The 12465-nt window shown below is 36.5% G+C and overlaps 1 protein-coding gene across 4 annotated transcripts in view; it reads left to right on the forward strand.

Moving 5' to 3' along the window:
- The window catches only part of LOC107599151 (pleckstrin homology domain-containing family G member 5-like), a 78795-nt gene that overhangs the window by 58650 nt on the left and 7680 nt on the right, over positions 1-12465 (forward strand). For all 4 annotated transcript variants that reach the window (XM_016290679.1, XM_016290673.1, XM_016290666.1 and 1 more), the window contains exons 8-11: positions 6565-6768; positions 9500-9670; positions 9910-10005; positions 10230-10430. In XM_016290679.1, coding sequence (XP_016146165.1) covers positions 6565-6768; positions 9500-9670; positions 9910-10005; positions 10230-10430 — 672 coding nt within the window. The remainder of the gene's footprint in view (positions 1-6564; positions 6769-9499; positions 9671-9909; positions 10006-10229; positions 10431-12465) is intronic.

Consider the following 12465-nt stretch of genomic DNA (forward strand, 5'->3'; position numbering starts at 1 on the left):
CTATCTAATATAACACCCAGATTTTTGACTGTAGGAAGTAACAGTACAGCCGTCTAGTTGCAAATTGTAATCCATTAGATTATTGGTCATCCAATCTTTTACATTTTTAACACACTCTGTTCGCTTAGTTTAGAAGTTAATAATTTAGAAGTTTCATCTTGATCATCATTATTCAAAGCTTGATCAAAAGCTGTTCTTATCTTCACCGTAGCTCTTCTTATCTTCACGCTGGTTTGTTGTGTTCTTGAGCTGAACTATGTTGTCTTGAAAAGGTTTAAGTAAAAAAGCAGCTACATGCATCAGTTCCCAGTGGTCAGTCTGTTGTTGAATGGAATCAGGGTCTCGTACGGGAATGTTTAGGACGGAGTATGTTGTGGTAAGCAGTAATATTTTAACTAGGGGGAAGAGGAACTGATTTGAGTGCTGGTAAACGCAACCAGTGGGGAAATGTTTACTTAAACACCTCAGCTGACTGTTAAACACTTAACTTGACTTAGGAGTTAAAGTTTATTCATAGCACTTAGAGGGTAAACATCTGTGCATTCACTGAGGGAATTTTATTTTTATTTTGTTTCTGTGCATCCATTGAGGGAAATAAATATGATTTTTATTTTATATCTATTTTATTGTATTGTTTTATTATATATGTATATGTATATATATATATATATAATTGTTTTAATATGTTTTAATTTTTTATAGTCGACATTTTTAACAAATGAATTTGTTTTTAAATTTCATTTCAGTGTACATCAGGTCATGCATACATGCCCTCTAATGAGTTATTAATATGCTAAACCTGCAGATCCAGGGCTGGGTCTCATTTTTTTAAACGGCTGTATTGAGGAGTAACATCCACTTAGTCATTTCATTAAAGATGATGAACCTGTTTATTTTATGTAAAAGTAGTGCTCACACGTCATTAGGTTGGCCATATCTTGTTTAGATTAATAACAACGATGCAGAAATTCAAGACTTGTTGCAGAACATACTATAGTCTGGGATTCCCCAAAGTTTCATATTGCCGAGATCATTTCCCTGTTACAGTAAACCAGGAATAGGATGCTTGGAAATCATTCATAGTACAGGAATGCCATGCTCCTGTAACTTTCGATTTATCATAAATCCAGAGGATCATCAGAACCTCTATCTAATAATGATAGACTAAATCATTAAATGGATTAAATGAATAAACTCGCAGTAACAGTTTTGTAATGTAAAATATGATTTTAAGCTGATTGTAAAAGTCTTAAATGTACTTTTCTTAAACCTGTAACTGTTTCCGTGCACAAGGAATGAAGTAAACTTATTTTTATAGGTGTTTTAAATCAAAAATATGTTGCCAAAGCAACTGTTGGCTTTCTTTGAGGCACCAGGATGTGTTCCTGGGACCCTGCAAGCAGTTTTCTTCTCCCCTCCCTCTTTACATGTGACCCTCTGTCTTTAGCAGCCACACCTCTCTTTCCTGTCCCGCACAATGGGACTGGATCCTCCTAGTTGCCATGACGTTTGGGCTGTCCTATTCAGTAATGCTGGCAGACAGGCTCAGTCGGACAGCTTTACCTCTCATTGCAGGTTGAGAAGCATTGGGAAACTATAAAGGACCTAGTAGGGAGCCCTGATGCACTTCATATTTTTAGAAGGAAATGACGGGGCACTGAATTAAAATGAGTGATTAATAATTTTACACGATTCATTTTGTCTCAAGAACTCTCTTGACACCCATCCAGGAGTTGCAGGGTCTAAAGTATTCGTGTATCTGTTGGTGTTTTTGTGAGCATTTGAAGAGGGGAGGCTTTGAGTGATCGTCGCAGCTGGCTCTAGCATGGGTCAGGCTCCATGAACCCGGCTGAGCGATTACCATGGTCTACCTTTCATTTGACATGCCGCTCGCTTCCATGGTGAGTAGATCAGACGCTCTGGAAACCCTGTTATGCTTCATAAATTCGCTGGTAATTCAGTCCATCCGCAGAGAATGAGAATCACCGGGTACAGCTGATCCTAAAGTGGGTGTCATTGCATGAGTTTGAACGAATTGCTTTTTTTTAGCTTTTGGAGAAATTATTTGCTTTACTGGTGCTGTGTAAAGTTTATCAAGGGTGTTGTTTGTAAGTTGAATTAAGTGGGGGGAAAAAAGCTAAATATTGATTTAACGATCCATGTAAATTATAGATGTGTGGCTTTCAACAGAAAGATTCCCTTTTGATGTGGCATTTGTTTTACCCATTGATGTTTATACAGTACTTTCTTTGTTGGTTGTGCGTAATATAATATAAACCCATGATCAAATTATAAAACAATCATAAAAATGGACAGAATGAAAAAAAGTTTTTTTTTTATGGCAGTAACTTTTAATTTTGTGCCAAAAGTCACTTTTTGTCTTGAATTTTCATCCCCAGTGATGGTAGTGTGGTTATAACCAGCAGTCAGACGTCCGTTGTCCATCCTCCTCAAAGTTAGGGACATTTCCTGACATCTGCGTCCTCATCCTTTCATCCCAGATTCTGCAAAAATCCCCTCATCAAAGCTCATCGTCTGCCTGTATCTTTGCCTCTGTTCTAAATTTAGCACGGGGGGCATCGTGGCCAATCCACCATTCTTTTATTTCCTCCATTGCAGGGATGTTCTTGATTTGCCCTGCCAACAGAGAAAAGATAAATACTAATCATTTGACTTTCTGTTAATCAAAGAATCCTGAAAAAAGGTTTAAAATTTTTTCACAAACATTAAACAGCACATATATCTATTTTATTGTATTGTTTTATTATATATATATATATATATAATTGTTTTAATTTGTTTTAATTTTTTATAGTCGACATTTTTAACAAATGAATTTGTTTTTAAATTTCATTTCAGTGTACATCAGGTCATGCATACATGCCCTCTAATGAGTTATTAATATGCTAAACCTGCAGATCCAGGGCTGGGTCTCATTTTTTTAAACGGCTGTATTGAGGAGTAACATCCACTTAGTCATTTCATTAAAGATGATGAACCTGTTTATTTTATGTAAAAGTAGTGCTCACACGTCATTAGGTTGGCCATATCTTGTTTAGATTAATAACAACGATGCAGAAATTCAAGACTTGTTGCAGAACATACTATAGTCTGGGATTCCCCAAAGTTTCATATTGCTGAGATCATTTCCCTGTTACAGTAAACCAGGAATAGGATGCTTGGAAATCATTCATAGTACAGGAATGCCATGCTCCTGTAACTTTCGATTTATCATAAATCCAGAGGATCATCAGAACCTCTATCTAATAATGATAGACTAAATCATTAAATGGATTAAATGAATAAACTCGCAGTAACAGTTTTGTAATGTAAAATATGATTTTAAGCTGATTGTAAAAGTCTTAAATGTACTTTTCTTAAACCTGTAACTGTTTCCGTGCACAAGGAATGAAGTAAACTTATTTTTATAGGTGTTTTAAATCAAAAATATGTTGCCAAAGCAACTGTTGGCTTTCTTTGAGGCACCAGGATGTGTTCCTGGGACCCTGCAAGCAGTTTTCTTCTCCCCTCCCTCTTTACATGTGACCCTCTGTCTTTAGCAGCCACACCTCTCTTTCCTGTCCCGCACAATGGGACTGGATCCTCCTAGTTGCCATGACGTTTGGGCTGTCCTATTCAGTAATGCTGGCAGACAGGCTCAGTCGGACAGCTTTACCTCTCATTGCAGGTTGAGAAGCATTGGGAAACTATAAAGGACCTAGTAGGGAGCCCTGAAGCACTTCATATTTTTAGAAGGAAATGACGGGGCACTGAATTAAAATGAGTGATTAATAATTTTACACGATTCATTTTGTCTCAAGAACTCTCTTGACGCCCATCCAGGAGTTGCAGGGTCTAAAGTATTCGTGTATCTGTTGGTGTTTTTGTGAGCATTTGAAGAGGGGAGGCTTTGAGTGATCGTCGCAGCTGGCTCTAGCATGGGTCAGGCTCCATGAACCCGGCTGAGCGATTACCATGGTCTACCTTTCATTTGACATGCCGCTCGCTTCCATGGTGAGTAGATCAGACGCTCTGGAAACCCTGTTATGCTTCATAAATTCGCTGGTAATTCAGTCCATCCGCAGAGAATGAGAATCACCGGGTACAGCTGATCCTAAAGTGGGTGTCATTGCATGAGTTTGAACGAATTGCTTTTTTTTAGCTTTTGGAGAAATTATTTGCTTTACTGGTGCTGTGTAAAGTTTATCAAGGGTGTTGTTTGTAAGTTGAATTAAGTGGGGGAAAAAAAGCTAAATATTGATTTAACGATCCATGTAAATTATAGATGTGTGGCTTTCAACAGAAAGATTCCCTTTTGATGTGGCATTTGTTTTACCCATTGATGTTTATACAGTACTTTCTTTGTTGGTTGTGCGTAATATAATATAAACCCATGATCAAATTATAAAACAATCATAAAAATGGACAGAATGAAAAAAAGTTTTTTTTTTATGGCAGTAACTTTTAATTTTGTGCCAAAAGTCACTTTTTGTCTTGAATTTTCATCCCCAGTGATGGTAGTGTGGTTATAACCAGCAGTCAGACGTCCGTTGTCCATCCTCCTCAAAGTTAGGGACATTTCCTGACATCTGCGTCCTCATCCTTTCATCCCAGATTCTGCAAAAATCCCCTCATCAAAGCTCATCGTCTGCCTGTATCTTTGCCTCTGTTCTAAATTTAGCACGGGGGGCATCGTGGCCAATCCACCATTCTTTTATTTCCTCCATTGCAGGGATGTTCTTGATTTGCCCTGCCAACAGAGAAAAGATAAATACTAATCATTTGACTTTCTGTTAATCAAAGAATCCTGAAAAAAGGTTTAAAATTTTTTCACAAACATTAAACAGCACAACTGTTTTCAACATTGATCATGATCATAAAGGATCATGTGACACTGAAGACTGGAGTTATGATGCTGAAAATTCAGCTTTACCATTATAGGAATAAATTACATTTTAAAATATATTAAAATAAAAAAGTTTTTTTTTTTTTTTTTAAATAGTAATAATTTTTCACAATATTCCTGTTTCACTGTATTTTTGATCTAATACATGCAGCACTGGTAAGCATATTGTCTTCTTTAAAAAACATTTAGAAAAGTCTTAGTAAAATATACTTTATTTAGAAATGCATTTAATTGTATAAAACACCTCCACAAGTCTCTGAAGTGTTCAAATCAAATACTTCTGTTATTGCAGCAGGTATCGGCTTCACTCGTGTTTGTTTAGGGAATTCCATTGTTTTGTCTTCAGACCTTTCCTGTTTTTTGTGCATTCCCCAAAAATGTCGTAGTCGTCTCTGGAATTTGCAGGAGTTTTTAGTGGGTAACAGCAGTGAGGGCAGTGGAATTCCCTATGCCCTGGCGAAGGGTCAACAAGCCCGTCTGCCTCCCGCTCAGAGAGATCACTACTTCCTTGGATACTAAACAGCTGTTTGTTTGTTAAACTCGCCACAGCTCGTAAGAGGGAATGCGTCTAAATGGAAAGAAAAATTAGAAAAATAGAAAAATTGCTTGTGAAACAATAGCAATCTTGATCTTTCTGAGCAGGGTTGCTGACCTCCTTGATTTTGGTTTGATGTAAAGGCGGAAATTGTAACATTCAGCAGGATCTTATTGTTTGGAAAAATCAGTATGAATCATAATGCATTATTGTTTCTGTTTATGTCATCACTTTGTAGGAGCTCTATTTTTTCCATGTGTCCAGCTAGGGTTGGGCAATATGTCATTTTAAATGATAAAATGGTAATATGCATAAAAAAATAGTTTGTGATGAAGAGGTCTGATTTAGAAGCAAAGCAAAAACTCACCAACCGAGTCAACTAATCCTAGTTATAAATTTGTATTTTTCTCAGTGTTTTTATGTCTCTTAAATATATATTCCACTGCAATTTACAATTGACAATTTAAAAAATGTATATATCATTTTAATTATGAAAAATGTTAACAGAAAATATTCACTTTTATGTATTTAGTTAGTTATAAATGTTTTTATTTAAATAAATATATTTATGTATATAAGATGAAACTTAAAATTTACTATTTTAAAAATCTAAACAGAAAATATATAAATTTGTATATATTTAAGTAAATAATTGTTAATTATTTTAGTTATTCATTTATTCATGTTAAAATTTATATATATTAATATATTCAAATGTAATTAACCCTGAAAATGAAAACTTATTTAAAAAATGGTATGATGTGAAGTAAGAAATATTTACTATTCTGCACTATTTCTAGGTCAGGTTTAAACTTTAAAGATACTGTGATTACAAAAGTGTACCAACCCTTTTTTCCAGTTTATTTTATTTTGTGGTTGTGGTTTGTTATCTTTAGATGAATGCTGGTACATTTACTTTATTTACTTCCACCCGTCCTATCTCTGTCTTTTTCTAAATCTCTTGTTTACCTCTCTCACACACTGATAACGGTCTCTCTCGTATCTCTCGGTCTGTTGTCCTTGACACACTTATCCTTCTCCCAAACCTCTGTTTTTATGCATTTGTTAACATTTTGTCATTCCCACCCAGATCTTATGATTTTCCATCTCTTCCTTCTCACAGGGTCAGGCCCGTCGGCGGAAGAACATGACAGAGTTTCTGGGCGATGCCAACATCCCATCACCAGACACTCTGGCCATACTGGGTGGGCCTTTACCAGGCGGGGCTCCAGGAGGTTCTCTGCCCGGTGTGGCCGCCGGACCTGATAACTGGAAGAACCGTGCCACCAATCGGATCAGCGTGTTCTTCGGCGCCGGATCTGGGAAGGTAAACCTTATCTCACTCATCTTGAAAACCTCAGGAAGTTCAAGGAAAGCAGGACGTGATGGTGCAACTTTCCATGGTGTGATTTCCAGTAAAAAGATCTCATGTAAAGATGAGCCAAAGAAACCGAAACTCAAACTGGAGGCTGATGAAATATCTATGTCTATAGTAGGTTGCACCATAATCTAGTTTCAAATAAACCTGGAATTGAATATTACGATTTATAAAAATGTTCTCCCCCTCAGGCCGTTCAAGATGCAGATGAGTTTTTCTTCATCAGAGCAGATTTGGAGAAATGTAGCATTACACTTGGTCTCCAATGGATCCTCTGCAGTGAATGGGTGCCGTCAGAATGAGAGTCCAAACAGATGATAAAAGCATCACAGTAATTCACATGTAGTCCAAAGATGGAGAAGTAATCCATCAGTTAACATCTTGTGAAATGAAAAGCCACGTGTTTGTAACAAACAAATCCATCAAGATATTTTTAACTTAAAATTGTGGCTTCCAGTTGAAATGCAAGTCGTCTGTCCATAGTATTGCTTTCTCCAGTGAAAAAGTTGTCTCGTCTGAATCAGGAGAGAAATGTGCACAAATCAAGCACCATTTACAACCAAAAACAGTCTAAAGTAGCTCTAAACACACATGTTGGTGTATTTTGATGTGAGAGGACAAGAAGATGCGCTTTTTCACTGGAGGAAGTGTTGTTATGAATTACGGACACATATTTTGGCCAGAAGTGACGGTGTAAAGATAAAATGCCTTAATAATGGATTTGTTTCTTATACAAACTCACAGCTTTTCACTTCACAAGGCATTAATTGATGGACTGGAGTCATGTGGATTACTTGTCGATTATTGTGATGTTTTATAAGCGCCTCATTCTGACGGCACCCATTCACTACAGAGGATCCAGTGGTGAGCAAATGATGTAATGCTAAATTTCTCCAAATCCGTTCTAATTAAGAAAAAAACTAATCTACATCTTTGATGGCCGAAAGAGTGAGCAAATTTTCATTTTTGGGTGACCTATTCTTTTATTAGATGACTATCACATCCCATAAGCCTTAATAAAAAAAAATAAATAAAAAAAAACGTTTCGGCCTACACTTACACCAGATGCTTGACTAATAAAGATGGTAGCTGTCACTCACCTGTCATTTCACACTTCCATCCTTTTCACAATTAGCCATGAAACCCCCAAAGAAGACAGATGGGAGTGTTCTTGTGTCCCACCTTATACAAACTCACAGCTTTTCACTTCACAAGGCATTAATTGATGGACTGGAGTCATGTGGATTACTTGTCGATTATTGTGATGTTTTATAAGCGCCTCATTCTGACGGCACCCATTCACTACAGAGGATCCAGTGGTGAGCAAATGATGTAATGCTAAATTTCTCCAAATCTGTTCTAATTAAGAAAAAAACTAATCTACATCTTTGATGGCCGAAAGAGTGCGCAAATTTTCATTTTTGGGTGAACTATTCTTTTATTAGATGACTATCACATCCCATAAGCCTTAATAAAAAAAAAAATAAAAAAAAACAGTTTCGGCCTACACTTACACCAGATGCTTGACTAATAAAGATGGTAGCTGTCACTCACCTGTCATTTCACACTTCCATCCTTTTCACAATTAGCCATGAAACCCCCAAAGAAGACAGATGGGAGTGTTCTTGTGTCCCACTGGGACTCTATTTCACAAAAGAAGGTTTAACAAGGGCCAAATCACCATCTCCAGCAGCCAGTACAGTCCACCTGTGTCTGGCCTCTATTGTTTGGAAGCACTCAATGCGTAATACTCGTTGTCATAAGTACACCGTCCATCCCATTACAAGACAATAGCCCCAGTGGCACACGGGTCATCAGAGAGGGTCACTGACATGAATGGATGGTGTTTAATTGTGAGGTTAAAGAGAAGGTGGTGTTAGTGAAAGGGGTGTTTGTAAGGTTGTCATAAACCCTGTCGGGGGTGTTTTGTTGGTGCCTCGTTTGTCTGCCAGTTTTTGGTGGTCTGCTGATGTGAATTGTGCTGTGTTTTTGTTAAATTGTAAACTTTGTTAATGTTAGGGACTCTTTACAGTTGTTTATAGTTGGTTGGTTCTATCATTAACAAAACAAACCACTATGGGATTTTTGAGATATTTACCATTATAATGCGATGATTTTTGGACCATGGCAATACCATGGCGTTCTTTGAAATATCTTCTATTATGAATAAGATAATTATTTAGTACACTAGCATTCAAAATTGAGGTTGGTAAGATTTGTAGATGTTTTTAAAAAGTATCTTATGATCACCAAGGCTGCATTTATTTGATCAAAATGACAGAAAATAAACGGTAATATTGTGAAATATTATTACAATTTAAAATAACCGTTTTATATCTTAATATATTTTAAAATGTAATGTATTCCTGTGATGCAAAGCTGAATTTTCATTAGCCATTACTCCAGTCTTCAGTGTCACATGATCCTTCAGAAATCATTCTGATATGCTGATTTGATATTTTTGTGGAAACTGAAAATGATTTTTTGGGGATTCTTTGATGAATAGAAAGTTATATTATTTATGTGACATTATAAATGTCTTTACTGCTACTTTTGATAAATTTAATGCATTCTTGCTGAATATAAGTATTAATATCTTTAAAAAGAAATCGGTTAAGCAACATTTTGTATTATATTATATTATGTATTACAATATTTTCTCGTTTTGTGTGTGTGTTAGGAGGTGGACCGCGTGGAGCTGCTTCATACTAAGTTGCAGGCATACACACAGTTCGGTCTGCCCAAGGTTCCTTTTCAGCTCGCCTTCCACCAGGATTCCTGGGAGGAGGAAGAGGAGGAGCCAAACCTGACACTCGAGGAGAGCTGGAGGCAACTGCTGGAAGACCCCGAGGTACTGATGCACTGTGACTGATCTTCTGTCATTGGACAATACATAACCATTTCCATCTATTGATCATTCAAACTGACATGTGTACATAACCAATTATAATTATTGATTGCAGTGGCCTCAGTTTTCGCATAAACCAGTTGCAATTTGCATCCCAGACCTGCCAATATAAGATATCTGATTTGTAATATTTCACATGCGACTTTATCAGGGCAATCTGACTTTTTTCTGCCTGTTTTCAGAGTCTAAGTAGACGTCAGTTTCAACAGCAAGAGGCAATATGGGAACTGTTCCAAACCGAGGCTTCATACATCAAGAAACTCAGGGTCATCACTGATGTAAGTCGCTTCAGCCGTTTAAATTTGTTTGTCAGTAATTTTCAGAAGATTCCAAACCACATTAAAGTTGCCCTTTTTAATGCCAATGTTCCTTGTCTTTATTGTGAGACTTATTCATATGTACTATTTATAATCCAATCAATCCTAGTGAATGAAATCAGGTCTTTTCCTACACTATTTCCCCCTAAAATAGAAACTGGATGCTGATTGTGTTATTTGTGCAGCTGTTCCTGTGCGGCCTGCTGAATCTACAGGACAACAGTCTCCTGGTTGAGGTGGAGCCCCCGCGGCTTTTCAGCAACATCCATGACATTGTACGTCTGCACTCCACACTGTGGGTTCAAGTCATGCTTCCGGTGCTGGAGAAAGCGCGAAGCACACAGAGCTTGATCGACCCCGTGGACCTGCAGCAGGGGTTCAGTACGGTGAGTTACACATGCAGGTGTTATTTAAAGAGACAATGATTTTCTTCCTCAGTATTTTTGTTTTGTTTTCAGTACAAATATCTAAACATTCTTAAATCAAGATAGATTTACTTGAGAAGCAAAATTACTTAGAGACATATTATGCCCCTTTTTTACAATATGTAATATAAGTCTCTGGTGTCCCCAGAATGTGTCTGTGAAGTTTCAGCTCAAAATACTCCACAGATCATTTATTATATCATTTTGAAAATGCCTGTTTTGAGTGGAAGCAGAAACACGCTGTTTTTCGGGGCTGTCTCTTTAAATGCAAATGAGCTGCTGCTCCCCGCCCCCTTTTCCAGAATAGAGCTGCGCCATTACAGCTCGGACCTCCTAAAAACATCTGTTATGGTTCTGATTATCATGTTTATCGCGCTGAAATCATGCGTTTTAAACCATATGAGTTTAAATAACTGATATACGGTTTTCTGAGCGCGCACATCCGAAGCACACGGACAGAAAGCGGCTGTCACAGCATGTGAGTACTAAACTAAGTTTTCATTCACACACAAGTTTACATTTAAAAACACACGAGTTACAAAACAGTTGGTTATGTCTGTGAAGGTAAACAGCTGGGAAATAAATCGCATGTTTATTTTAGATCTGTGTGGCAGCAGCAATATACAGTAAATAAATCAGTAAATCCACTGCTCTCTTGTCTCGTCTGAGGCTGGGACTTTAAATAGTGTTCTGTGCTCGTCTGTGCAGCCAAAGACAGAACAGTTAGCATGTTTTGCTCAAACTTTCGTCATGGCATTAGAACTGGTACACCATTGTCGCTTGCGAAAACACAATAGCGGCGCCGTGGGTGGAAACGTACAGATTAAGGGGCGAAAATATTATAATGAGATCCCTTTTCCACGTCCTTGGTTGGTAGATGCACCAGGGACCTGATTATAGCACTTAAAACCTGGAAAAGTCAGATTTTCATGATATGTCACCTTTAAGATAAGTCGTTTTCTAAAAAAAAGTATCAAAATGAAGTGACTTTATGCTTAAAACAATAAAAAAAAATATCTGCCAATGGGGTAAGAAATTTTACTTTAAAAAAAATTGGTTTAAAAAAAATAAAAACGTACTTTAAATGAAAAACAAGTTTACGGTTTCATGTTTATTGTAAGCTTCTCTTTTTTTAAGCATAAAGTCACTTAGTTGTGATTTATATTTTTTAAAAACGAGACTTGTTATCTTAAATCAAGATACAGTTACTTGAAGCAAAATGACAAGTCTGGTTTTCTGAAAAATGTGTCCAAATTAAGTGACTTTATGCTTAAAAATTAACTAAATTTAAAAGGAAAACAAGTGTATTGTTCTTACCCCATTGGCAGGTGGTTTTTCTTTTTAGAAGTCATTAATTTTTATAAATTTTTCAGAAAACAAGACCCTACATTATCATTTTGCTTCTCATTAATTGTACCTTGATTTAAGAATGTTTAGATATTTGTACTGGAATATACTGAATTTTTTTCTTTTTGCATTTGTAGAAAACTTCACATTTATCATTTAACATAAATATATATTTAATATATACATATAAAATAATGCATTATTTGAAAAGCATCATGTTCTCTTTTGAAAGTCATATTTTTAAAAAACCGTCTGATAAATGTCTTTAAATCAGCAGTAGGGCTGTGCAATATATCGAAATATCGCAAATGTACATATCGCAATATGCATATCGCTACAGCTTGCAATATTTGGGGCCATGAACAAAAGACAAAGAGAAAATCACTCACTGCTCTTACCTAAATAACTTTTGTAGCTTAAATAAGAATCAGTGCATATTGAATTCACCACTAAGCAGTGTTTTACTTTTACTTTTTATTATTCAGTTCCTAAACTCATGTTAAAATGACATTTTTATGTAATGCTCGAGTAAAACACATACCGTTCACTTTCAGAAGTTGTTGTAGGGGTGCTTTCTTATTAGAATCAGAATCAGAATGAGCTTTATTCACCGCTTAAGTGTGCGCAAACACAAGGAATTTGTTGTGGT

Source organism: Sinocyclocheilus grahami, unplaced genomic scaffold (assembly GCF_001515645.1).
Source record: "Sinocyclocheilus grahami isolate Dianchi unplaced genomic scaffold, SAMN03320097.WGS_v1.1 scaffold13.1, whole genome shotgun sequence".
Taxonomy (NCBI): Eukaryota; Metazoa; Chordata; class Actinopteri; order Cypriniformes; family Cyprinidae; genus Sinocyclocheilus; species Sinocyclocheilus grahami.